Below are 25,907 nucleotides of genomic sequence, written 5' to 3'. Positions count from 1 at the left end.
GAGACAATACACCATAAATAAATACTGAAACCAGATATAATCATTAGGGAAGGTATGCATGTACTATGTGTACTATATGTAAACTCTTCATTTCCATTTTCTAGCCATTCAGTTGCATACTGTTTTCTTTTTTTTTTTTTTATTATTTGGGGACCCTCCAAAATAATTTGGCAACCCCCCCGAGGGGTCGCGACCCACAGGTTGAGAACCCCTGACTTACTGTATCAATGCTCATGATATCAGGCCAGGGTGTGTTGTAAAGGGATCAAAATGAGCAGAAGAATGTGTGTGTGTGTGTGTGTGTGTGTGTGTGTGTTTGTGCGCGCATATGAGACCACAGTATTGGCATTTCATGCATCACAGCTCACAGGCTCCAGAACGGTTATTATTTATCAAAGACAAGTTCACAGGAAGATAATTTGATTTAAAAACAAAAAACAAAACAAAGAAATTATGCTTGTAAAGTTGAAGGGAAATACCTTTTTATTTTTCAACAGAAGCACACAGTAAAGACAAGGTATGAAAAAATAAATCACAGAGGGTTATTCAGTGTTTAAACATTGTATAAACAATGGAACAAAAGGCAGTCAATTAACAAAATAAAAACATTTAAAAGTCTACATTTTAAAGGAATGTGCAAATGTTCTCGCCGTTTAAGAAAAAACATACTAGTAAAAGTCAAATTTTTAAAATACAAAAAAAGACGAGCAAAAATATTCTGTTACAATAAACTAGGAGGTTTAAGAATGTATAACCTTTTCAGCCTTTCAAATGGAATGTGTAAACAAAAATAAAAGAGGGACACAACAGCTCTGCGAGACTCCAAAAAACGAGCTATACAAACAGAAACAACTCCACGTCTTTGGTGTGGAGATGCTGTGCCAAGTTACGAATGCGGCACAGGCGAACGCCCTGCGCGTCGCCCGCACTGTACACCCTGTAGATGTGATACCTTTCTCTCTCCTTCAGGGCAAAGTCCAGCTCGTTGGCGGAGAGGTGGATGAACGCCTTCTCTCGCTTCACGGTGGACTTCACCTCCACGTAGACGACCGTCGTCGTGCCCTCCTCTCCGCCGTCCTGCCCTGCCCCTCCGAAGGAGAGTTTAAAATCGTACGGCTGGCCGGTCTCACCGTTCTGGTTGCACCACGTGATGTGCGCGGGGCGCCCCTCGGGAGCGTCGGTGTCCCTCCAGTGGCACAGGAAGGAGTTGACCAGCTGCTCGCCCCATTCCCCGATCTCGGCCAGGGCTCTGGGTTCATCAGACAACACCACCTGCCAACGACATCATCACTCTTGAGACGCAATTCCTTCATGGCAGCTTGTCATTATCGCTCTGGCCAAAAAAATACTTTTACATCTCAGCTTATCTTAATCAATAGTAACCATTTAACACCAATATATCTGGTCGTACGACAAAAAATAGCCAATCTACGAGCAAAAATATGTACATGTCAATGCGTTGTAGATCTGGTATTTTGGGACGTTCAAAACTTCAAATACAAATGATGAAATAAATGATAAACTGAGAATGGCACACTGGACTGAAAAGCAAAAAAGCTTGTGTCTCTACAGGCCTTTAAGGTCTTTTCATCCTGGGACCGTTGTTCTCTCCAAAATATATACAGTATATCTATTGTTTGTGTAGCGAGTACATTCACATAGAACACTAATATTAGACGGAGACATAATGTTTATTGGGAACCAGGTCCAATTTCACTGTGAATGAAGGCATACATGTATCTAATATGATAAGATGTGAAATCTTTGCACAGGCATTTTTGGCTTGCTTATTCGAATGCACTCACCGTGCTGGGTCTCTGACAGACGAGCTCCAGGTCCTCCAGCGCGTCCTTCGGTGGCTGGACTTTGTTCCACATGGGAGGGTCCAGGGCCATGGGGGGCCGCTGGCCCTCTCCTGCACCGCCGGTCCCTTGGAACACACTGGGCATCAGCACCGCCTCAGGGACAGCACTGCTGGAGGTGGAGGGAGGGAGGGAGGTGGAGGGAGGTGGAGGGAGGGAGGGAGGGAGGGAGGGAGGGAGGGAGGGATAGACAGTCAGTCCTTTATTGATCCCACAAGGGAAAGTCAGTTGTCATGGCAGTACCGCAGTATGAAACGCAGGACAGATGCAGAAAAATTAAATAAAAATACAACTAAGAATAAAACAAAATTAGATTTTGAGATTCTAAAAATGTCTGTTTGAAAATTACAGTTTTCGATTTTTCAAAAATAGCAGACCTACAAGCTCGTAGCGCGCCACTCGGTGGCGCGCTATGAGCTTGTAGATCTGCTATTTTTCAATAGCTAAAGCATAACATAATGCTAACACCAAAAGGGGTTCCCGCCCAAAGTGAGATTAAACAGGTAGTAATATAAAGGGAATAGCATTGGCTATTGGCTACCAAAAACATATAGGATTCATGCTGTATGAGCTATTGACGGGTATAAATAAAAATCACACTCGTGTGAAGTGAGCGGTGCCTTTCATCACAATGAAGACGTCTGATGATGTCGACAACATGATGTCCAATCATATGAGCACATTCCCTGCTCAAACGGACAGACAGACAGACAGCACTGGCTGCACCGCTCAAAAACTGTGTGTTTTAAGCATTACGTTGCACTTTAGCTATTGAAAAATAGCAGATCTACAAGCTCATAGCGCGGCACCGAGTGCCGCGCTACAAGCTTGTAGGTCTGCTATTTTTTAAAAGTCTTTATATATATATTCTTTCAGAGCGCACATTTTTAACTCATAGATTTGCTTCTGGGAGGTCACTGGAAGATGTTTTTTTTCTCCAGAAAACTGTCAGAATTTAGAAGGCATTTGTAGAATCTAAATGGGTTAAGGTGGGCTTATGTCATGAATAATAGCTATTAACCCCTGATAGGTATCCAGGAGGAGAATCTTACTGGTTATTGGCTGTGGGCTCATGGTCATCCATCTTGGTGTGGTCTGCAGCTGCAGTCCTCTGCCTGGGGCCGACAGCTGGGGTCAAACCTCCGGCAGAGTCTCTGTCGCTGCTGGGGTCGCCCGTGCTGTGCGTCGTCAGAGTCCCTCCCACCCTACCGCTTCCTGAAAGACATTGGACAGGCAAATAAATGCACGCTCAGAGTCACCGTAGCCTCCTAGCGCACCGACTAGACTAGACTAGACTAGACTAGATAAGACACTGAATGCATCGCCCCGGCTTCAGCACCATGTTCTTCAAACCAAGGTTATTATAGTTAAACCAAAACTAATGAAATAATAATTAAATACAACCGTCAGCTGTGACGGAATGCTCCGTCACATAAGCCTTTTTAATAATGGATTGCATTTTTATAGCGCTTTTCTATGTACAGCAGTGGTGTCAAACTGCGGCCTGCGAAGACGTCCAATGCGGCCCGCGACATGATTTAAAAAAAAGTGAATCAACACTACCTCTAAGCCAGTGCTCTGAGCAGTGCTTGCTTCTAAGCAAGGGATGGAGGGGGAGGCGCTCCCCCCTCCCTTCGAGTGCCTTAATTGCTCTGGCTCAGCTGTGACAATGAGTAGCTAAGTACCAAGAATTCACATTTCGTCCAATGCGGCCCCCACCCCAAACTGAGTTAGACATCCCTGTTGTACAGAGTGCGCTTACTCAAAGCACTCTACAATGGTCCATTCATTCATACATTGGGAGGTAAAGGTGAATAATGACAAATGCAAAACCATTATAACCTATAAGCTCCAAATTGATGTAAATGTGGACGGTAAAGGGAAAGCTCTGGAGACATTTCTACTTGACTGGGGTAGTTGAACTAGAGGGGTAGAATCTCTAACCTGCAGCATGAGAGATGCTGGGAAGTCCTGCACCAGCGCTTGGATGGATGTGGTCTGTGTAAGAAGCAGGAAGAGCAGGAAGGTCTGCAGGCTGGTTGCCCTCGTAGCCGTCGCCGCCGCTGCTGTGACTCTGGGGAAGGCCGACATGATGGCCGCCGCTTCCTTTGGGTGTGGTGTCGCTGTCTGGGTCCCTGTCCTTAGGCGCAGCAGGGGGTGGCCACATCTTCATGACCGCTTCCACGGCTCCAGCCATCGGAGCACCTGGGTGCAAAACGCACAAGCAGTGAGAATAGTCTGTGTGTTAAAGGTTTGTACCATACACTGCCGTGACAATGTACCTCATGGCGCAAAAACACTGCGCCATGAGGTACCTTGTTGGAATGCTGCAATTTCCATCCTACATTTCAAAAACACCCTCGCCTCGGCTTCGTAGCTGAGAGCCGAAGTTGAATGGTGAGAGAAAACAAGTAGTGCCGTGTTTTACATACATTAAAGCAAAGTCAAATCCCACGACTGAAAATGTTTGTATGACCAAGAAGTTAAGATGTCTCGGAGATGCTTCTGAACAATATTGCTAGTTTGACTGCTTCAAATGCTCTAATCTTAGACTAAATCACAAGAAAATAGCCCATCTACAACTACAAGCAAAAAAGAAAAATGGAGTTAGCTGGTTTCTGCCGCACAGCAACGATGTTTATGTTCACATACATTCTTAAAGAGTTTGAATTATCCATGGCAGTTTGGAACTTTCTTAGCCCATCATAAATCAAAATATACTGCAGATCTGTTTATGTTATACGAGGTTGTTCGTTGTAAGGTTGTTATGGTGTTTTATGACTTGCAACGTAAGGTTTTATGTCGAGGTTAGTCGAGGTAAGGTTTGGCATTCAGGATTTTTTGAGTGGTGCAACCACTCCAAGGAACAGCAATGTCCGTGTTAACGTTAATGTTTGTGTGTGACAACTATGTTTGTGTGTGACCGACTATGAGCACCAGTACCAATGAGTACCAAAAGTGGCGCTGTTGTGCCAGAAACAGAGAGAGAGAGATAGTGCAGTTGCCTGCTAATGAGAGCGAGAGAGAGAGGGGGGAGGGAGGGGAGTTGCACCACTCAGTTCACACGGGTGTGATTTTTTTACACTGTGTAACATGCCTTGTCAATGTTTCATAAATTAAACATGAAATCTGTTTTACTGATTTACAATGTAGTTATTAGTAATTGACCATTTTACAAATTAACATGCAATGTACCCAAAATGTAATTCTGGGTACTTTTACTTTGGTAATACTGTAAGTAGGCTATATTTGAAGAAAATACTTTTACCCAATAAATTAATTATATATACACCGGACTTTTACTTGTAGTACTTCTTCCACCACTGTACAGTACCTGTACGACCACCTGTATTCAATATGGATGCCCTTGGAGGCCAGCACATAAGGGTACAGTACCTGTACGACCACCTGTATTCAATATGGACGCCCGTGGAGGCCAGCACATAAGGGTACAGTACCTGTACGACCACCTGTATTCAATATGGACGCCCGTGGAGGCCAGCACATAAGGGTACAGTACCTGTACGACCACCTGTATTCAATATGGACGCCCGTGGAGGCCAGCACATAAGGGTACAGTACCTGTGCGACCACCTGTATTCAATATGGACGCCCGTGGAGGCCAGCACATAAGGGTACAGTACCTGTGCGACCACCTGTATTCAATATGGACGCCCGTGGAGGCCAGCACATAAGGGTACAGTACCTGTACGACCACCTGTATTCAATATGGACGCCCGTGGAGGCCAGCACATAAGGGTACAGTACCTGTACGACCACCTGTATTCAATATGGATGCCCGTGGAGGCCAGCACATAAGGGTACAGTACCTGTACGACCACCTGTATTCAATATGGATGCCCGTGGAGGCCAGCACATAAGGGTCTGCTCTCCGTCCGCCTGCCCAGGATGGTCTGTGTTGCTGACAGAAGGGGGTCCCTTTGAGGACACTGAATTGGAACGGAGAGAGAGAGAGAGAGAGAGAGAGAGAGAGAGAGAGAGAGAGAGAGAGAACAGGTTACGCAACATGTTATCAAACAAAGAAATTCTATGCAACCCTGTTTTCTTGGACCCGGTGATGATTGTTCTCATTTCATCACCATTTCACTTCATTAGGATTTCATAGGTTGGCTTGTGTTCTGATTCCATTAGTCACTTGAACCCCATGTACGTTGACGGCTAGGGACTCTCCTTTTCTCCCTCTCTCTACGCTGAAAATAGGCAATCTACGTGGTGGTCATAACGTGTTGCAACACAACATGTAGAGTTCGCGCGGCAAAATACGTGTAGTGAAGAACCCCTCTCATACTCGTTGTATAAAAGATGCCTATCCTTTGGGAAATTACAGAAACTCAAACACTCCCTTCGTGGCTCTGATGTAAAGGTTTCTAAAGTTTGGCAACCCCTCTCGGCACATGTCAGATGATCCTTTCAGCTGGACGCTGAGCGCCTCTCTCTGCACTGCACCAACCAACCCCTCCTGGTCCTCCAGTCCCCTTTTCCCTACACTGGAGGCACACTCCAGGAGGGTTGTACGGTCGATGTCACCCTCCTGTCTTAGTATCAACACGACCTCTGCCAAGGTTTACCTCATTCTACAGAATGTTCCCTTTCATTTTATTAATTTATTTCATACATGCAAGGGTTGTGTGTGTGTGTCATTAGTTTGTCCTTGCAACTGTGTGTGTGTGTGTTCTATGCTGCTCTTTGAGCCTGGCTAACAGCTGCTCTTTCATGTACAGTAGACAGCAATGAACAAACCATAATTAGCATATGTGCAAAACATCATTCTCTTGCATATCATAGTGTTTGCTCTGCGGCAGAGCTTTGTGTGTGTGCGTGCGTGCGTGCGTGCGTGTGTGTGGCGCATTAATTCTTCTGTGCACACTCATGAAACGATAGGGAAATCAGGGCAAATGTCAGAGAGATGGCACCGACAACCAGCTGTGAGAAAGTAGCGCCTATAGTGGAGCCGCCGAAGCGCATTCCCCATTTCCCCCGCTCTAATTATAGTGCGATACATACAGTAGCACTACTTTGTATGGAGCCGTCAATCTCACACATCTAAGCTAAATTGGGGGCGGCAGCGCACGGTGTGCCATCGATGTGATAACGTGTTTCTCAACAGCGTGAGAAACACGCTGATGGTGTTGTCATTTTTTTTGGGGGGGGGGGGGGGGGGGGCTTGGTGCAGAATAGATGCTAAGACGCTCCGAGCTTGGTCAGACGTACGTACCTCTTTCGAGTGCGTATTCTGGCATGAGAGGTTCTGGCACCTCCCAGGGTTCCTCGTCAAACGCCAACTCTTTGATGTCCTCCTTTAGCAAGAACCTCTTCAAAGCCCCTGCATCCTGCCGAGACATTATGAAAACATTAACCACGTTCAAGAACCTCTTCAAAGCCTCTGCATCCGAAACATTATGAACACATTAACCACGTTCAAGAACCTCTTCAGAGCCCATGCATCCTGCCGAGACATTATGAAAACATTAACCACGTTCAAGAACCTCTTCAGAGCCCCTGCATCCTGCCGAGACATTATGAAAACATTAACCACGTTCAAGAACCTCTTCAAAGCCCCTGCATCCTGCAAACATTATGAACACATTAACCACGTTCAAGAACCTCTTCAAAGCCCCTGCATCCTGCCGAGACATTATGAAAACATTAACCACGTTCAAAGTGGCCCATGTTGGACATGGTCATTATAGGTAAAACCTTTCAAAAACGTATTAATTTTTTTCACGTTCGTCAACCATCGTGATGTGAAGCGTTGTGATGATAAGTTCTATATTTTTGTCAAAGTAAGTGTTAACCCATTTTGACCTGAGATCAGATTCTAAAAATGTCTTCTATATCCTGACAGTTTTCTGAAAAAGCTATGTTTCTATGTCAGTTGTTCTCCGATTTTTCAAAAATAGCAGACCTACAAGCTCGTAGCGCGCCACCGAGCATAACATAATGCTAACACCAAAAGGGGTTCCCGCCCAAAATGGGTTAATGGCAATACATTCTGATAGCAATCGTTGCTATAGTGTTTGTTCAGTGACAGGGGGCTCTCCGTCTCTACAGCTCTTTAGAAAACGGAAAATGTATTTTCAGTCCGGGATACCAATTCTATCCGATCACGAGAGAGCTTGGAAGTGAAAACGAAAGAATTTGAGCAGACAAAACTGGAACTGGAACAATATCAAATGTAAGCTGATAATTGTCTACTCTCTCCTGTTTGGTCTTCTTCAGCCAACTGAAAATGTATTTTCTGTTTACTAAAGAGCTGGAGAGACAGCAACGATTACTTATCAGAATATACAAAAGGGTAAAAAAAAAGATAAACAGGTGCACTTCCTCTGGGAACTGCCCTTGGTTAAGGCAGTGGGTGCTCAGCTTTGAAAATAACTAAGACTAAAAAAAATCACACCCGTGTGAAGTAAGTGGTGCAACTCCATGTGGGGGTGGGGGGCGGAAGTTCCAGAGTCAGACCCACAGGAACGCATCCAGGGTGCCGGCCCGATTCCGGCGAGCCGCCCCGTGTCCGAAACGAAATGACAGTTACTGTGTGCCGGTCCCTCTACTTGTGTGTGTGTTAGGTTGCGCACAGGTGGTGAAAAACAACCATGCTGTTTTCATGCTCATACCTACCCAGCCAGCCAGCCAGGCAGGCAGGCACCCACAAACATAAGTCCGTAAGGGAGTGGTTGCACCACTCAAAAAGATAAACCGGTGCACTTGCTCTGGGAACTGCCCTTGGTTAAGGCAGTGGGTGCTCAGCTTTGAAAATAACTAAGACTAAAACATTTGAGGAAAGCTTTGCCGAAACGTGTCAGCGTTCTCAAATAAACATGAGAAGAATTGCATCTGAGCCAGTCTTGCATCTTTTATTTTGGAGTGCCGCTTTTTCCACTTAGTTGGTTTATGAGTTATGGATAAATTAAAATACATTACGTTTGTATATAAATATATTCTTATTTTTCTATTTTTCTGCAGACATCTCCAATATTGCTGAACTATGTGCGACAAAGATATCATGATTTAATTATTACCCTATGAATGAACCACAGTACACTAAAGCAGCATTGGTTGATGGTTAACTCATTTTGGGCGGGAACCCCTTTTGGTGTTTTAAACATTATGTTATAATTTAGCTATTGAAAAATAGCAGATCTACAAGCTCATAGCGCGCCACCGAGTGGCGCGCTATGAGCTTGTAGGTCTGCTATTTTTGAAAAATCGTGAAAATGTGCCTCAAATTTGGAATATTTTTTTTCAGAACGAACGTTTTTAACTCAAATCTTTGCTTCTGGAGGGTCCCTGGAACAGCATATTTTCAGATGGGGGTCGGAGGCCAATTACAGATCATTTTTGGGGTCCTTGACATGAAATATTGAGTGATATAATATAGGCCTAGAAACATAGGTATTTCAGAAAACGGTCAGGATTTAGAAGACATTATTTTCAGGCCTAAACGGGTTAAGTCTACAATGTTCCAGGCAGAACAGGAAGTTCTGCACTACATCAGAGACATGCAAGCTCATTAACCCATTTAGGCCTACCGTAGATTCTACAAATGTCTTCTAAATCCTGACAGTTTTCTGAAAAACCTCATGTTTCTATATCAGTGGTTCTCAAAATATTTCATGTCAAGGACCTCCAAAAATATATGTAATTGGCTGCCGACCCCCATCTGAAAGAATGTTGTTCCAGGGACACCCCCCAGAAGCAAAGATTTGAGTTAAAAACGTTTGCTCTGAAAGAATGTATATTCAAAGATTTGCGCCACATTTTCACGATTTTTCAAAAATAGCAGACCTACAAGCTCGTAGCGCGGCACTCGGTGGCGCGCTATGAGCTTGTAGATCTGCTATTTTTCAATAGCTAAAGTATAACATAATGGCTGCTATAAACACCAAAAGGGGTTCCCGCACAAAATGGGTTAAGATGTTGATGACCTAATTAGCATGTTCCAGCAGCCAACCGTTTGATCACTTCCCTGGAATAATGAAATAACTTCAGAAATATTTAAAACAGGGTAATGGGGATAAAGTGGAAAACAGAGATGGCTGATCCGTAGCAGGAGATTTCCATAAGCCATTCGCATCGGCATCATCTGTAAATCTGTTTAAATCTCCCTGACTTGGGAGTATTGAACAGATGCAATGACTCAGAGAAAATCGCTCATACGGTGATTTGAAATGGATCACATCATAAAAACCTTTAACCCTTTAAGACCTGAAGCCGATTCTAAAAAAATGTCTTCTAAAATCAACAGTTTTCAGAAAAACGTATGTTGCTATATCACTGGTTCTGAATGTTTTCATGTGAAGGACCCCCAAAATGATAGTGAAAGGAGAACAGAGATGGTGACGAGGTAGTAGGCAAGCCCCCTTAACCCGCTGCATCAAGGTTATTAGTTAACTAAGCTAACGAAATGGAGGGGGGGAAAAATAATAAAAATAACACATTTCGAAAAGGCAAATAAAACTGTGTTGTGTGTTTACAAAACAAACTAAAACTAACTAATATCATAGAGATATGTGTACATCATTTCAGTCTTCAAACCTTCTAAAGTAGAAAATAAATCTAAAATGTACAATCTACAATCTCACACACATCACATTGAGACTCGTTTTATGTATATTACAATAAAAAAAAAACTAAACTTAACTGATATTTAAAAAAAGAAAAGTCACGAAACAAAGAATAAAAAATCAGACCCGTCTGAAGTGAGTGGTGCTCTACTGTACTGTACTGTACTGCACAAGCCCTCCTCCCTGGCCTGTGTGTGTCTGTGTGTTAGACTGTGCAACAGGGACACCTGGTGGTGAACAAATGCTATATATTTTCGTGCTCTGACACAGAGACATTCCCTGAAGAAGGCTGAAAGGTCGAAACGTTGGATTCTTGTCAATAAATATACAGCATCGTGGCTACGTGTGTGCGGCCTTTTCCTCTTATTTACTGCCTTAGGCCAGCACCTCACCAACATTGGTGTGCGCCCTTTCCTGTTTTGTCTACCCGGACACAGAGACACACACATAGCTGTCTATAGGAGTGGTTGCACCACTAAAAAACAAATAAAACTGATGACAAATGCTAAACTATAAATAACCTTGCATCAGATAAGGATCACAGATCCAATGCTGGCAGTGATCGCATCGCTTACATCGAGTGAGGTCATCAGGCCGCTGAGGAAACTCATCAGATCCTTTCTGTGGCTGACCTCCGTGCAGAACAACTTCACCAGCTCTCTGAACACACACACACACACACACACACACACACACACACACACACACACACACACACACACACACACACACACACACACACACACACACACACACACACACACACACACACACACACACACACACACACACACACACACACACACACACACACACACACACACACACACACGGTTGATGAAAAACGCACAAGCAACAGGGCTTAAATGATAAATAAAAGAGTAATTTGTTAATGCCAAAACTTCTCTACTGTCCTTTTGGCTGTTTATTGTAGGTTATAGTGGGTATAATAAGCTGATCTACAAGCTCACAACGTGGCACAAAGCTATTTTCACTATAGATCTAGGAAATCTTCTGTCAAAACGACCATACAGTTACGCAGTTCTGTGCTTTGTGCTCACAACGTGGCACAAAGCTATTTTCACTATAGTTCTAGTCCCGGGGAGACATCAAATGTCTCTTGGGTCACGGACTAAAACGCTTGGGAACCACTTGGCCTAGGCTGTCAGATGGAATCTACTGTACTATCTACTGTACCATGCATGGTCTCCATCTACTGTACCATGCATGGTCTACTGTACCATGCATGGTCTACTGTACCATGCATGGTCTACTGTACCATGCATGGTCTACTGTACCATGCATGGTACAGTAGACCATGCATGGTACAGTAGACCATGCATGGTACAGTAGACCATGCATGGTACAGTAGACCATGCATGGTCTACTGTACCATGGTCTTTGTGATTAGATGAGCAGCAGTGCATTAAGCACTTCAACTGGATGATAGATCTGGTCCGTAGAGTCCACAGTGCAACCTACTAGAATTGTATATTGAATTGTATAGTGGAGAAGGCTGGGCATATTTTTTGGGGGAGGAAATCTTCCGTCAAAACGACCATACAGTTATACAGTTCTGTCCCTTACATCTGTGAATATTTAGCCTGGCCCAGCACGTGTGATTTCTGGTCTAGCGGGGGCGGGTGCCGGTCGAAAACAGGCGGTGGATCCTATTGGTTCACAGATCTGAGCACCCGCCCCCGCCCCCCTCCTCCCCTCTCCGGTAGAACACAGACTTCATCAAATTTGGAGCGACACGCCTCTGCACTGTTATTGGTTAGCGAAATACAAGGAAGTGGGCTTCCTATGCCACATTTTCTAATGGGTTTCCCCAGGCTTTTCTTTTTTTGAGCCGAATGCGAACGAAAATAAAAGCCTGGGTACCGAGGCTAGTGAATATTGTACCCAACAAGCCATGAAATATGCACAATTTCTACTAAAACAAATAAAATTAGCGTATAGACGACCAAACAAAAGCATTGTTGTAGACTCATTTGCGAGCATGTATGAGAATTATTTTGACAATCCAGAGAGGAATCAAATTGACTCATGAGACACACTGAACATTTGGCTCTGGTTTGAAACTTTAACCCATTAACACCCGAGGTCGATTCTGCAAATCTTCAAGTCTTCTTAAATCCTAACAGTTTTCTGAAAACATTTCTATATCAGTGGTTCTCAAAACTCTTCCCAAAATGATGTGTATTTGGCAACAGAACCCCCCCCCCCCCCCATCTCAAAATATGTTGTTCCAGTGACCCCCCAGAAGCAAAGATTTTGACATGAAAGAATAATATATTTAAAAGATTTGCAGACGTTTTCACATTTTTTATCAAACTGTGAAAACGAGTGCCGTGCTACAAGCTTGTAGATCTGCTATTTTTCAACAGCTAGAGTAATCAGGTTAAATTGGTTAAAAGCTAAGGTGACACAGATGCGTTCCAGCCAGGTCTTAACCGTTTGACCGCTACCATTATTCAATCCCTCCGCCGCGTCCTGCCAGGGTTTTATCGCGCGTAACACTTACTTTGAAGAGCCAAATATCCGTAATCGCATTTTACTATGAAACCATTCCGTGTGTGTTGACGAAGCTGGTGCTTGTTCTCTCGGTCGGTGATGGAAAAAGTGGACCGCGAGTATCACAGCGCCTGCTACAGGCCGTTGAAAACGCTTGTCTGGGACAAAGCGACCCCTCCAATGTCGCTTCTGTGAGATACAGCCGTCTGAAAACAGAGCAGGCAATGTAAGTGGATGCGCGCGCATCTTCAAAATGGCCGCAGCCATTGGCTCAGAAGCATAACAAAGCTAACGAGCGGTAGCTTTTAATACGATCGTATTAAAACATGCATTAAAGAATACATCGCTGTTAAAACGGCTTTTCCGGGTGTGGCACGGTGCGCTATTCTACGTGTCTATGTTCCTGGTGGGCCTCGTGTTAATGGGTTTAACAGTCCCTGGGAGACCCCTCCACCCACCCATGCATACCTGCAGATGTCCAGCTTGGCTGACAGGTGGTCTTTCTGGATGTAGAGCTCCTTCTGGTCCTTCAGCAGACAGATGACATCCTGCAGCTCCACCACGGGAGCCTTGTCGTCGGTCTCAGTCAGCTGGTAGCGGATGTAAAGCTTGCCGACCTGAAGCGCGGGTGGACGCAAAAACACATGCTCGCAAATGTATTTCTTTTGTACTGCATTAGAATTTGAGGGTTTGCTTCTACCCTTGCTTTGGATTTCATCCTGCTTCTTTACAGGGTCTAAAGGCAAGAGCATTTAGAAGTGTTTTGCAGAGTACTTTTTACAACTCAACGACGGGCTCTAGTATGCACACACGCCATTTTGGGAAGAACTCGGCCCCTCGGGCCACCTGATACTAATGAAGGCTCTATTCCATTCTGGTCAAACAGGGTACTGCTCTTGAGTGGGTTCCAAATGGCCCCGCACGGGTGTGTAACTCTGAGTCATATACTGGAGTACAGAATTAGGAGCTGCTCCTTCTTTATCGGCTATTTTCAGCATGTGTAAAAACAGTCATTACGACAGCATCGAGGCCCGCCAAAATACATTTTAGTCGACAAAATCAACAGTAGATTTAGTCGACTAAAATCTTATGATATTTAGTCGACTAAAACTAGACACTAACACTAAGACATTCCTGGTGACTAAAATATGACTAAAACTAAATGAAAGTTTTATTCCAAAAGACTATGACTAAACTAAAATAGAAATTTGCTACCAAAAACAACACTACGGCAGCGGTGTCGCCCCTACCTGCCCGTAGGAAACCTTCTTAATCCTCGCTCTACGGTAGCGGTGTGGCCCTTACCTGCCCATAGGAGACCTTCTTAATCCTCTCTCCGATGTCGCTGTCCAGCAGCTCCTGGTAGACGTGGGCCAGCTCCTCGTGGTGGCAGAGGAAGCGCTGGATGTAGGGCACCACCGTGCGCACCAGCTTCTGCAGGGAGGGACAGGGCCGCAGGTTCTCCGTCTGCGCCTCCGTCCGGACGCGCTGGGACATGCGGCCCACGCCGCAGATCTCCAGGAACAGCGAGCGGTCCTCCTCTTTGAAGGCCGGCATGGTGTTGCCGCGGTGGTCTCCGGGCCCTGCATGTCCCCCACGACAAACATCCCCACATGCAAAAAGAAGAAAAGTTAAAGGAGCATTCGGTGATTTGGAAAACCACCCAGTCCGCCCCGGTAACAAAATGTGCACATGCACGCACTACAGTGGGGGGAAGTGCAACAGGCCAACAGCATGTGCACCAAGGCCCGCCCCCACTCGATCATGATTGGAGGAAGGCCCCTCTCATCCTGATTGGATGAAGGCTTTGCCACCCGCCACCAAAACTGAAACTAGGGTTTTTTGACCCCAGGGGCTCACTGGGGACAGGGAGGAACTCCTTATATGGTCAGCACACTCTATAGTAGGGAGGTTTATAAAAAAGAAAAGAAAAAATAAGTGATATTTGAATGAAGTGAAATCACTGAATATACCTTTAAGTGGTGAGGCATTTGACATCACAGCAAAGTAGGGCGGGTATTGCTCAAGAATGTATTTTCATAAAAGTAGGAAGTGTACAGTAAATAGGACAGTTGCATGGACGCAAGGCGGGGCTGAGCAAGGCGTTGCCTAGCAACTGGGCCGGTGCTGAAAAAATAATTTTAGCGAGACCTTTTTGTATCGATATAAAGCGATACATACGACTATGGCACACAGGCTTGGGGTTCAAAAGGGGTTCCCGCCCAAAATGGGTTAATTGATAACATTATAATCATGACTTAAGACAAATCTTACAACTCTCGTTCTAAAAAAATAGAAGGTGGCCTGTGCTGAACTATTGCTACTGCCATTTAGTGGTGGATGACCTAATTAAACATCTATGGCATGAAATGTGTTAAAATGACAAACTATTCAAATAAATTAGTTCAACAAACTGTCGCACCCACATCACGGGGCCAATGAGGCACTCCAACGTTGAAGCACTGGGCCCTAGTGGTAAGAGGAGGGACTACAGGCGGACCCGTGGATTCATGACCGGGAAACCCCGTGCAGCTGGGCTTTAACATTGAGCGCTCGGTTGCACTTCAAATAGCATTTGACCACCAAAATTTGGTGGTCAAATGCGGAAGTAGAGGTTCTGAGACGGTCCTTCCGGGTGCTTCAAAACGCCACTGAGCAACTTCCACTGACATGAATAGCGGAGGGGGTGGAGCTTCGCGCCAGATCAGTCTCTATCCTTTTAATACTCTATGACCCACATCCATGACGGCATAATACCGTACCGTATTGGTTGTCAGGCTTGGCCCTCTTCCTGTCGGCGGGGGGCAGGTTGAGCAGGTAGAACTGTCTGTAGGGCTTGAAGATCTTCTCCAGCTCTTTGCTGTCGGCGATCATGGGCCTGTCGGCCAGAGTGACCCAGGTGTTGTCTTTAGTGGGGAACACCTTCTTGTCAGACACCATGCCTGGAATGGAATGGAGGGGCGAGACAGACAGACAGACCGCAAAGTTGAAGATATTTTATGTGATATTTTTTTTTGCCTTCGTTAGCATGAGAAGGCTTTTGTGTGAGAATCAGAATCATCTTTATTATATATTATTATTTTTCCAGGCAAACAAAGAGAAGAAGGTGTTAACCCATTTTGGGCGGGAACCCCTTTTGGTGTTAGCATTACGTTATGCTTTAGCTATTGAAAAATAGCAGATCTACAAGCTCGTAGCGCGCGAGCTTGTAGGTCTGCTATTTTTGAAAAATCGAAGAACGACTGACATAGAAACATATCTTTTTCAGAGAACTGTCAGGATGTTGAAGACATTTATAGAATCTGATCTCAGGTCAAAATGGGTTAATTTACAAACGGCACAGCCGTAGGGTCTCTCTCATCTTATTTACAATACGAATTAAGGTGTTTCCAGATATTTACAAGCTTGTTTCACAAACGGCACAACCGTAGGATCTCTCGTATATTATTTACAAGCTGTAGAGCCATACAAGCATGCATGTGAGTGTGTGTGTGTGCTTGCGCGTGTGTGTGTGTGCTTGCGTGTGTGTGTGTGTGTGTGTGCGTGCGTGCGTGCGTGCGTGCGTGCATGCGTGCGTGCGTGCGTGTGTGCTTGCGCGCGCGCGCGTGCGTGCGTGTGAGCATATTCCTCACCCTTCAGTGTGGAGCAGTAGCTGGGGTTGGTCATGGTGTACTCTTGTTCCCCAGACACTGGAATCTTACACTTGTGAGCTAATAAGACAATTAGACATAACATTATACAGTATCATTACATTACGGACCCACAGTTGGACATGCATTAGGCCACTAACCCCCATTTGATATGATATATATAAATATATATTTGTTTTAATCGCTAGGACCCCAATCTACACTGGCATATGGCATTGTAGAGAGGTTAGTGACAGACGAGATCTCTCCATTGTGGGGCTGCAGGACTGAGGACTCTGGAGATAAGTCAACACAAAGTGTAAAAAGCATTTGTACAATTGTGTGCTTATGAACATTTACCACGTTATGTCCGCATTGATACAGAAATGAATGATTAAGCGAGCGACGCGTGGTGTACAGTGAGAGTGCTCTGGTGCTTGGCTAGCGTTTGTTTAAACAATTTACTCTGTCAACTAACGTAGCAGACGATAGCGTGGTAAATGGTGGAGGAGTCCTGCAGTCTATGCTGTTGCGTGGTGTTGTTTTGTGAGTTTATACGTCCATGAAGACGAGTCACCTTGGTCTTAACACACAGGCTCTGTGTGATAATCTTGAAGCACCGCGCCTGTATGTGTCAGTGAGTGAGAGCTGCGTGCGCTCTAGTAGGCAGCGTGTGGGCTAAATGCCCACTGTTTACTCTGTCAGTGCGTGTATGTGTGTCGCGGAGGAGGAGGGAGGAGGCAAAGTAACGCAAAAGAATCAAACCACTTGGCAAATGGCAACACTACAACTACAATACAGACAATACAAGTCTGTGCGAGACGTTTGGGGAAGGTTACCGTAATGACTGGAAAATTGCACAGAGGAAAAACGGTAAAATGAACTGCTGTGGGCGCCGGTCGGGGCACATGGGCAAAAGGCCCTCATTCAAAAGGCCACTGTGGCCGTCTGGGCATATCATTTTCCGAGGGGCACACGGCCAAAGAGACCAGACCCAGACCCTCTCCAGACCACAAATGCAGCATTTACTACATGGTGAAAGAAATGCAAAATGCCACTCCTCTCCTTTCCATGCCATATACCGGAAGGCAGCATTCTACTGAACGTGCAGCGTGTTGTGAGCTTGTAGATCTGCTATTTTTGTCCAAAAGTCCCTGTACAACACAGAGACATCCTCACCTAGCCTGGCGTACAACACAGAGACATCCTGCAGTACTTCCGCTGTCGGGATGGGAGAGGAGAAGCAGATGAGCTCCAACAAGCCCACGTACTGGTTCATGTTGGGACTGGGCTCCACGTTCAGCTGCGCGCACACACACACACACACACACACACACACACACACACACACACACACACACACACACACACACACACACACACACACAACACACACACATTTGGTTTTTACAAGCCACTCTTGAAATGCAGTTAATCAATTGAAACAAACGATCAAATAGGTGGAGTTATATGGTTTGGCAGATAGTTTGAGGATCCAATGTAGTTAGGAGGTTCTTTAATACTTTCAATTGATTTGATATTTTTTTTAAACAACACACAGACGTAAGGGTGTTCAATAGCATTGATTTATGGGGGGAAAAAAAATAAAAAAATTGGTGGTTTATTCCGGACAGCAAAGAGTGTATTGAAAAATGTATAATAGGGCATGAATGTATGATAAAAATATGGATTTACAAGATCTTTGCCGAACGAGAATTAGAGCTGTCAAGAATTGGAGCCCTTAACCAATTTTGGGGCGGGAACCCCTTTTGGTGTTTTATAATTTAGCTATTGAAAAATAGCAGATCTACAAGCTCATAGCGCGCCACCGAGTGGCGCGCTACGAGCTTGTAGGTCTGCTATTTTTGAAAAATCGTGAAATTATTTATTTCAGAAAACTGGAGGATTTAGAAGATTCTTTTTTTTAATTTCGAGGTCAGGCCTAAATGGGTTAAATGGGAAACACATAAGCCCACCCACCCTGTTGAACAGGTCTCTCATGCCCTCCAGGCGGTCGTAGAAGGGGGCCAGGACCCGGGGCTCCCGGACAGAGCTGTCCGGGGAGCGCGTCAGGTTTCGGTAGCGCTGGAACATGCTGGTCGGGTCGCTCCAGCACACCTCCTTCAGGTGGTAGAAGCTACCGGAACACCAGTCGCCATCTCGCCTGTGGACCAGATCGTTTACAGCAGTGGTTCACAAACCTTTTCATGTCAAGGACCCCCAAAATGATACTCATTAGCCCACGGACCCCCATTTGAAAAAATATGACAGGGATCCCAATAAAAGAAGATTTTTACGGCTCTAGCAGTGATTCTGAACCTGTTTCATTTCAAGGACCTCCAGTTTGACATGCATTAGTCTACGGACCCCCATTTAATGACATTTCTATCTCTGGGACCCCCAATTTATATTGTAAAATCAATGCTAATTTAACTCTGAGAGTGAACACATGGAACCAAATGGACCCGTTAGGGTCCATTTGGTTCCATTTGTACACTCTCTGAGTTACAGACCCATAAGGGTCCATTTGGTCCAAATTATCATTTAGCTGGGTCCCCCCTGGAACTCCCTCAAGTACCCCTGGGGGTCCCCGGACCCCACTTTGGGAACCACTGCTCTAGGGATGGACCCGTTAGGGTCCCATTTGGTTCCATTTGTACACTCTCGGAGTTACAGATCCATAAGGGTCCATTTGGTTCCTAACTATCATTTAGCTGGGGAAACCACTTTGGGAACTAGTGATGTAAGCAATGGGATTGGTGCGTGTCTGTCGCTGACCTGCTGTACTCTATGAAGACGGCTGGCGTGTGATGAAACAGCTCTCTCAGGCCGTCGTGGGAGCAGTTCTTATGCAGGTAGGTGTACACATTGTGGATGTGCTGCACGGTGGAGGTGAACTCTGACCCCTGGCTCTCCTCCTCCTCCTCCTCCCCCGGCTGTGGTTCTTTGACGCACCATTTCTTCAGGTAGGCGGCCAGCTCGTCCACTGACACGCTGTGTCTCATGCCTTTAAGTTAGAATATACATAAATCCAATGGCACAGCATGATTGTCTTCTACGCAACCAGACATGTATATGAATCATACATATATATATATATACACAGATAGCAGATCATGTCACCCTCCGGGAGCCCTGGGATGCAATGTAAAAAAAAGAAAAGAAAATGTGCTGACACACAACTCCAAAAACGGGTGAGTCAGCCCCATTAACTGGTTGAGCCTCCGGTGCAGACCAGCCACGCACTCTTACCAAGAGCTTTGCTGAACTCGCTGGGCCGTGTGTCCAGGTAGCAGACATGAGTCCCCAGCAGGCTGTGGACCTCCGGTGAGAACAGGTAGACTGAATTAGGACACAGGTACTTGGCCTCTTGCTTCCCGCCCTCCTGCAGGAGGTAGGCTGGGACCCATTGGAGGCGGGACAAGAAGTGGAAGAAGGAGGACTTGGTGGGTCTGATTTGCCGCCCGTCGCTGTCAATCACATGAGCTTTGCAGTACTGGGAGTAGCGGTCACTAAAGGAACAGAATTAGAAGGCCAGTTCAGTGCTTGCTTGCCAAGTGAAACATTGCAAATGGTTAACATTTCAAAATCTGATCTGACCATCTCTCAGATAGTCAGAGAATATTGTCAGAATAATGTCAAATCTGGGAATAGATTTCTTACCAAGAGATTTCTTCACCAATGTGTTTGTAAAGGTGTCTAGTACTAACATATCCCACATTGGTTTCTATTCAGCCACCCTAGGGGAATTATTTACAGCAGCTGAAAGTTGGGGTACCATTAATAACCAATATAAGGCAACATGTTCTAAATTTCATTATGCTTTAAGTAGCATGTGACATGTCAAACTAGGAGTTTTTCATGATTCTGAAACCATTCCAAAGCATTATTAGTTTTGCACAAAAAAACACTCCTTGGGCTAAAAACGGCCATAGCCGTGGCTGAAAAGAAACCAACGTGGGATGTGTTAGTAGAGACACCTTTACAAACACATTGGTGAAGACAATTCTTGGTAAGAATTCCCAGATTGTATTAATATCCCCTGCCTATGAGGAGATACATGTAATACACCAAATGCTTGTTACCCACAGCCCCTTCCAGCAGGCTCCGTAGAGATCCTATAAAACCCTATACATACATGATAACTTAAGGGGGAAGGGAATCACTTTGACTGCAGCTTAGATGTCACTTCAGCAACTCAACGTAGAAGGGGATAACGGTATGACCTACATTCTGATGCATACTATACAGTACACACTGCCAAGCGGCCATGCATTATATGTGCTTAATCAATTTTGAGCGGGAACCCCTTTTGGTGTTTTAAGCATTATGTTATGCTTTAGCTGTTGAAGAATATCAGATCTACAAGCTCATAGCGCGCCACTGAGTGGCGCGCTACGAGCTTGTACTAGGTCTGCTATTTTTGAAAAATCTTGAAAATGTGCCTCAAATCTTTGAATATATATTCTTTCAGAGTTTCCGTTTTTAACTCAAATATTTGCTTCTGGGGGGGTCCCTGGAAGAACATATTTTCAGATGGGGGTTGGCGGACAATTACAGATAATGTTTGGGGACCTCGACATGAAATATTGAGAACCACTGATATAGAAACATGAGGTCTTTCCGAATTTAAAAAAATATATATATCGACGTCAGGCCAAAATGGGTTAATGATCGGGGGAGTGGAAGGCAATGGAAGGAAATCACATTTACACATTCTGGAGCCGGCTCTCGGCTCTTGTCACTTGTCTCAAAGTGACAGTTCTGTAGGGAAAACACTTTTTATTCCTGCATATCCAACCGATCAATGGGCCATAGTCTATTTCCTGTGGCGTTTCGATTTGCCACAATGCAAATCCAATCCAATTGTAATTGTATTGAAGCGACTCGAGGGTTTCTTGTCAATTGCTCCTAAATGTCAGAACGACCTTGGAACCTGGTATACTAGTGTACATCAACTTATACTATCATGCCAATGACTGGACATTATTTTCTGACGATTGGCTTTACATTAATCACGCAAACCATTTAACCCATTTAGACCCGAGGACGATTCTACAAATGCCTTCTAATGCTGACAGTTTTCTGAAAAACTCATGTTTCTATGTCAGTGGTGCGCAAACCTTTTCATGTCAAGGACCTCCAAAAATATATGTAATTGGCCACCGACCCGATCTGAAAATCTGTTGTTCCAGGGACCCCCCAGAAGCAAAGATTTGAGTAAAAAAACGTTCACATATATATATATATATATGTATATATACATATATATACATACATACACAGTATTCAAAGATTTGCTCCACATTTTCTCGATTTTTCAAAAATAGCAGATCTACAAGCTCGTAGTGTGGCACTCGGTGCCGCACTACGAGCTTGTAGATCTGCTATTTTTCAAACGCTAAAGTATAACATAATGCTTAAAACACCAAAAGGGGCTCCCGTCCAGAATGGGTTTAAAGGACATTTTGAGTATTACCCTTTTAAACATTCAACACAGTGATTTTAATGGCCCACCTGACATTCTCCTCACCTGAACTGGTGACCAGAGCTCAACACACACACACACACACACACACCTGCTGCAGTCTGTAGAACAGAGCAGACATGCGAGTAACTAAACCCCAGCTAATCCCCTGGATGAATTATGTGGAGTGCTACACTCCTACCAAAGCCATATACAAAAGGCTGATTCATGGCCTGCACAGACACAGGGGGGATGAAATGAGCACTAACGCTTATTTAATGTCCCTGTAATCACTGATGGACAGGGAGACAGGGGGAGAGAGGATCATCCTTGATGTACCCATTCTCTCAACATCATTATTCCACAGTATTAACCCATTTAGGCCTGACCTCGAAATTAAAAAGAAATCTTCGAAATCCTTCTGAAATAAATATTTTCACGATTTTTCAAAAATAGCAGACCTACAAGCTCGTAGCGCGCCACTCGGTGGCGCGCTATGAGCTTGTAGATCTGCTATTTTTCAATAGCTAAATTATAACAAAGTTTAAAACACCAAAAGGGGTTCCCGCCCAAAATGGTTTAACACATTCTGGACGGGAACCCCTTTTGGTGTTTTAAAGCATTATGTTATACTTTTAGCTATTGAAAAATAGCAGATCTACAAGTTCTCGGTAGGGCGGTAGATCGGTACAAGCACTCGTTAGCGCAGCACTCAAGCTTCTAGATCTGCTATTTTTTTTTTTTTAAATCATGAAAATGTGGCGCTAATGTTTGAATATACAGTATATTATTTCACAGTGAACATTTTTAACTCAAATCTTTGCTTCTGGGGGGGGGGGGGGGGGGGGGCCTGGAACAACATATTTTCAGATGGCGGTCGGTGGCCAATTACATATAATTTTGGGGGTCCTTGACATGAAAATGTTTGAGAACGACTTACATAGAAACATGGGGTTTTTCAGAAAACTGTCAGGATTTAGAAGACATTTGTATAATCTGGTCTCAGGTCTAAATGTGTTAAAAACACCCCCTTAGTACACCTGCTGGTCACATGTTACAATAATTCTGGGCACGGTACAGAACAGGATATGGGTGGGTGTGTATTCTTTTCTTAGGGGTGCTCCAATCAGGTTTTTTGGGACAGATCCAGATCACGGATTCTTCTTCTCATGATCGGCCAATACCACTCTTGTGCGTAAAGGGGGGAATTCTAATATTTCCAAAATCCATGTCAAAACTTTTCCTATGCGTGTGGGGAGGAAGGAGAGAATGTTTAGGCCTGTCACAAAGATGTAAAGTGATATTATACTATATATCTTAAATGGTATAAAATATCTGTTTCTCCAGATCGAGATAAATGGGCGATTACCGATCTGAGTCATTTAGAGTGAACATCAGCCGATTTAAATCTGTGGCCGATCGATCGGATTTTGTGTGTGTGTGTGTTTTTTATTTTTATTACCCGGTATCCCAGTTTGTCTCCAACAGCTCCAGCAGAGCTCGTCTCTGCTCCAGAAGCCGAGGGGCAGGCAGCTGCTGTGCGGTGGCCAGACTGAGGAACTCCTCGCTGGGGAAGTCATCCAGCACGAAAGACCCGTCCGCCTGGCAGGGCGCCCACTGGCTACTCTCCACCGCCCAGGGACTGGAGGCCTGAGGGGGGGTGAGAGAGAGAGAGAGAGAGAGAGAGAGAGAGAGAGAGAGAGAGAGAGAGAGAGAGAGAGAGAGGGAATCAGACGACGAGGGGGCCCAGAAGATCAAAGGATGAAGGATGTGGGGGGTGGGGGGTGTGGGGGGAGGATGGTTTGGTGCTGGTGCTAGTTTCAGAGTTGGTTTTAACTGCAAACTTCTAAGCACTGGTTTGTTTTTTTCCACACAAGCGAGAGAGCCACCTTATTGCAATGGAAAAATGGCAGTACTTTTCCTTTTCCTGGAGAGGAAGAGAGTTGATGATCTATGCGTGTGAAAGCAAAAACAAAAATACGTCCCTGTTCCCATTGTTCTTGTGAAGCAGTTATGTTTCTAGAGCAGGGGTTTTCAACTGATTGTGAACGAGGGACCACCACCCTGACTTAGAATCAACATGGGGACCACTATTGTGTTGGGTGGGGATATGGGGTATGCTTTTGCACGGTTTCTCAACTAGTGGAAAGAACTTTTAAAACAAATCAACAAATCCTACATTACTAAATGCATGGTCAGGGACCACATGCAATACCTCCACGGACCACCAGTGGTCCACGGACCACCTGTTGAAAACCCATGTTCTAGAGGGTTAGTATTTAAAGACTGTTGTTAGAGAGCGAGAGAGATAAATTAAACGGGGATCATACTATAGCAGCAACTCAACTTTGAGAGGCCAGTGTCAGACTGACAGAGTAGCTGTCAACAGAATACCCTCCTCCCTCCCTGCGGCACAGGCTAATTCAGGCAGCAGGCATCGTCTGACCTGAGCAACCTTGAGCCAATCCAGTGCACACACATCGGCGCTCACCTGCTGTTCCTGCTCTCCGGCCGTAGATCTGTCTGGGCCTCAGAGTATGACTCATAACTGTTAGTACCTTCATCCTGCCGTTGCGGATTATACTCCTGCCTGGCTCCACTCCCACAACTCACACAGTGGGAATCTGGTACCGCAGCAGGGTCTCTGGAAGGTTCTGGTTCTGACTGAACAACTGGTATTGAGCCCTCATTCATGCCTTAGGGTTTTATCCTTGGTCTTCACCGGTGGGGGGGGAATAATCTCCATTATGTAAACCACGTCTTTATAGTGTGGGGGTAAACCATTGTCGTGTGTGTGTGGTCTCTAAATAGAATATGCAGTAACAGCACTGCAACGCCACTGTTAACCCATTTTTAGCGGGAACCCCTTTTGGTGGTTACATACATTATGTTATAATTTAGCTATTGAAAAATAGCAGATCTACAAGCTCATCGCGCGGCACCTGTAGATCTGCTATTTTTGAAAAATCGTTAAAATGTGCCTCAAATCTTTCCGAAAATTGTCATGATTTAGAAAACATTTCGACGTCAGACCTGAATGGGTTAAAACAAGACGACATTAAACCATTTAGGCCCGACGTCAAAAAAAAAAAAAAAAAAAGTCTCAATATTTCATGTCAAGGACCCCAAAGATTATATGTAATATGCCTCCGCCCCCCCATCTGAAAATATGTTAACTCAAAGATTTGAGTTAAAATGTTCACTGTAATAATATATATATATATATATATTTAAGATTTGAGGCACATTGTCACGATTTTTCAAAAATAGCAGACCTACAAGCTCGTAGCGCGGCACTCAGCTTGTAGATCTGCTATTTTTCAATAGCTAAAGTATAACCTAATGCTTTAAAACACCAAATGGGGTTTTTCCCGCCCAAAATGGGTTAATGTCAGTGAAGTCGTTGAATCTACGAAATTCCTGTACACGCCTTGAGAGGTTCATCACCAGCTCGCCTTAGAGAGGTTCATCACCAGCTCGCCTTAGAGAGGTTCATCACCAGCTCGCCTTGAGAGGTTCATCACCAGCTCGCCTTGAGAGGTTCATCACCAGCTCGCCTTAGAGAGGTTCATCACCAGCTCGCCTTGAGAGGTTCATCACCAGCTCGCCTTAGAGAGGTTCATCACCAGCTCGCCTTGAGAGGTTCATCACCAGCTCGCCTTAGAGAGGTTCATCACCAGCTCGCCTTAGAGAGGTTCATCACCAGCTCGCCTTAGAGAGGTTCATCACCAGCTCGCCTTAGAGAGGTTCATCACCAGCTCGCCTTGAGAGGTTCATCACCAGCTCGCCTTAGAGAGGTTCATCACCAGCTCGCCTTGAGAGGTTCATCACCAGCTCGCCTTGAGAG

General features: G+C 44.9%; 1 protein-coding gene across 7 annotated transcripts in view; it reads right to left on the bottom strand.

The window, feature by feature from the left end:
* Positions 1-463: 463 nt before the first annotated feature.
* The window catches only part of LOC306914832 (uncharacterized protein), a 77,985-nt gene continuing 52,541 nt past the window's right edge, over positions 464-25,907 (bottom strand). For 5 of the 7 annotated variants that reach the window (XM_079492031.1, XM_079492034.1, XM_079492032.1 and 2 more), the window contains 16 exons: positions 23,523-23,710; positions 19,846-20,105; positions 19,372-19,600; positions 18,574-18,757; positions 17,773-17,896; positions 16,597-16,674; positions 15,727-15,906; positions 14,270-14,547; positions 13,433-13,581; positions 11,023-11,107; positions 7,099-7,213; positions 5,693-5,812; positions 3,807-4,067; positions 2,915-3,077; positions 1,806-1,974; positions 464-1,272 (listed from right to left, as the gene is read on the bottom strand). In XM_079492031.1, coding sequence (XP_079348157.1) covers positions 835-1,272; positions 1,806-1,974; positions 2,915-3,077; positions 3,807-4,067; positions 5,693-5,812; positions 7,099-7,213; positions 11,023-11,107; positions 13,433-13,581; positions 14,270-14,547; positions 15,727-15,906; positions 16,597-16,674; positions 17,773-17,896; positions 18,574-18,757; positions 19,372-19,600; positions 19,846-20,105; positions 23,523-23,710 — 3,021 coding nt within the window. In that variant the 3' untranslated portion in view covers positions 464-834. Of the gene's footprint in view, positions 1,273-1,805; positions 1,975-2,914; positions 3,078-3,806; positions 4,068-5,692; positions 5,813-7,098; positions 7,214-11,022; positions 11,108-13,432; positions 13,582-14,214; positions 14,230-14,269; positions 14,548-15,726; positions 15,907-16,596; positions 16,675-17,772; positions 17,897-18,573; positions 18,758-19,371; positions 19,601-19,845; positions 20,106-23,522; positions 23,711-25,907 lie in introns of all 7 variants that reach the window. The other 2 variants (XM_079492033.1, XM_079492035.1) reach the window with 2 other exon arrangements.

Source organism: Electrona antarctica (genome assembly GCF_951216825.1).
Source record: "Electrona antarctica genome assembly, chromosome: 22".
NCBI lineage: Eukaryota > Metazoa > Chordata > Actinopteri > Myctophiformes > Myctophidae > Electrona > Electrona antarctica.
This window is presented reverse-complemented; position numbering and strand designations above follow the sequence as displayed.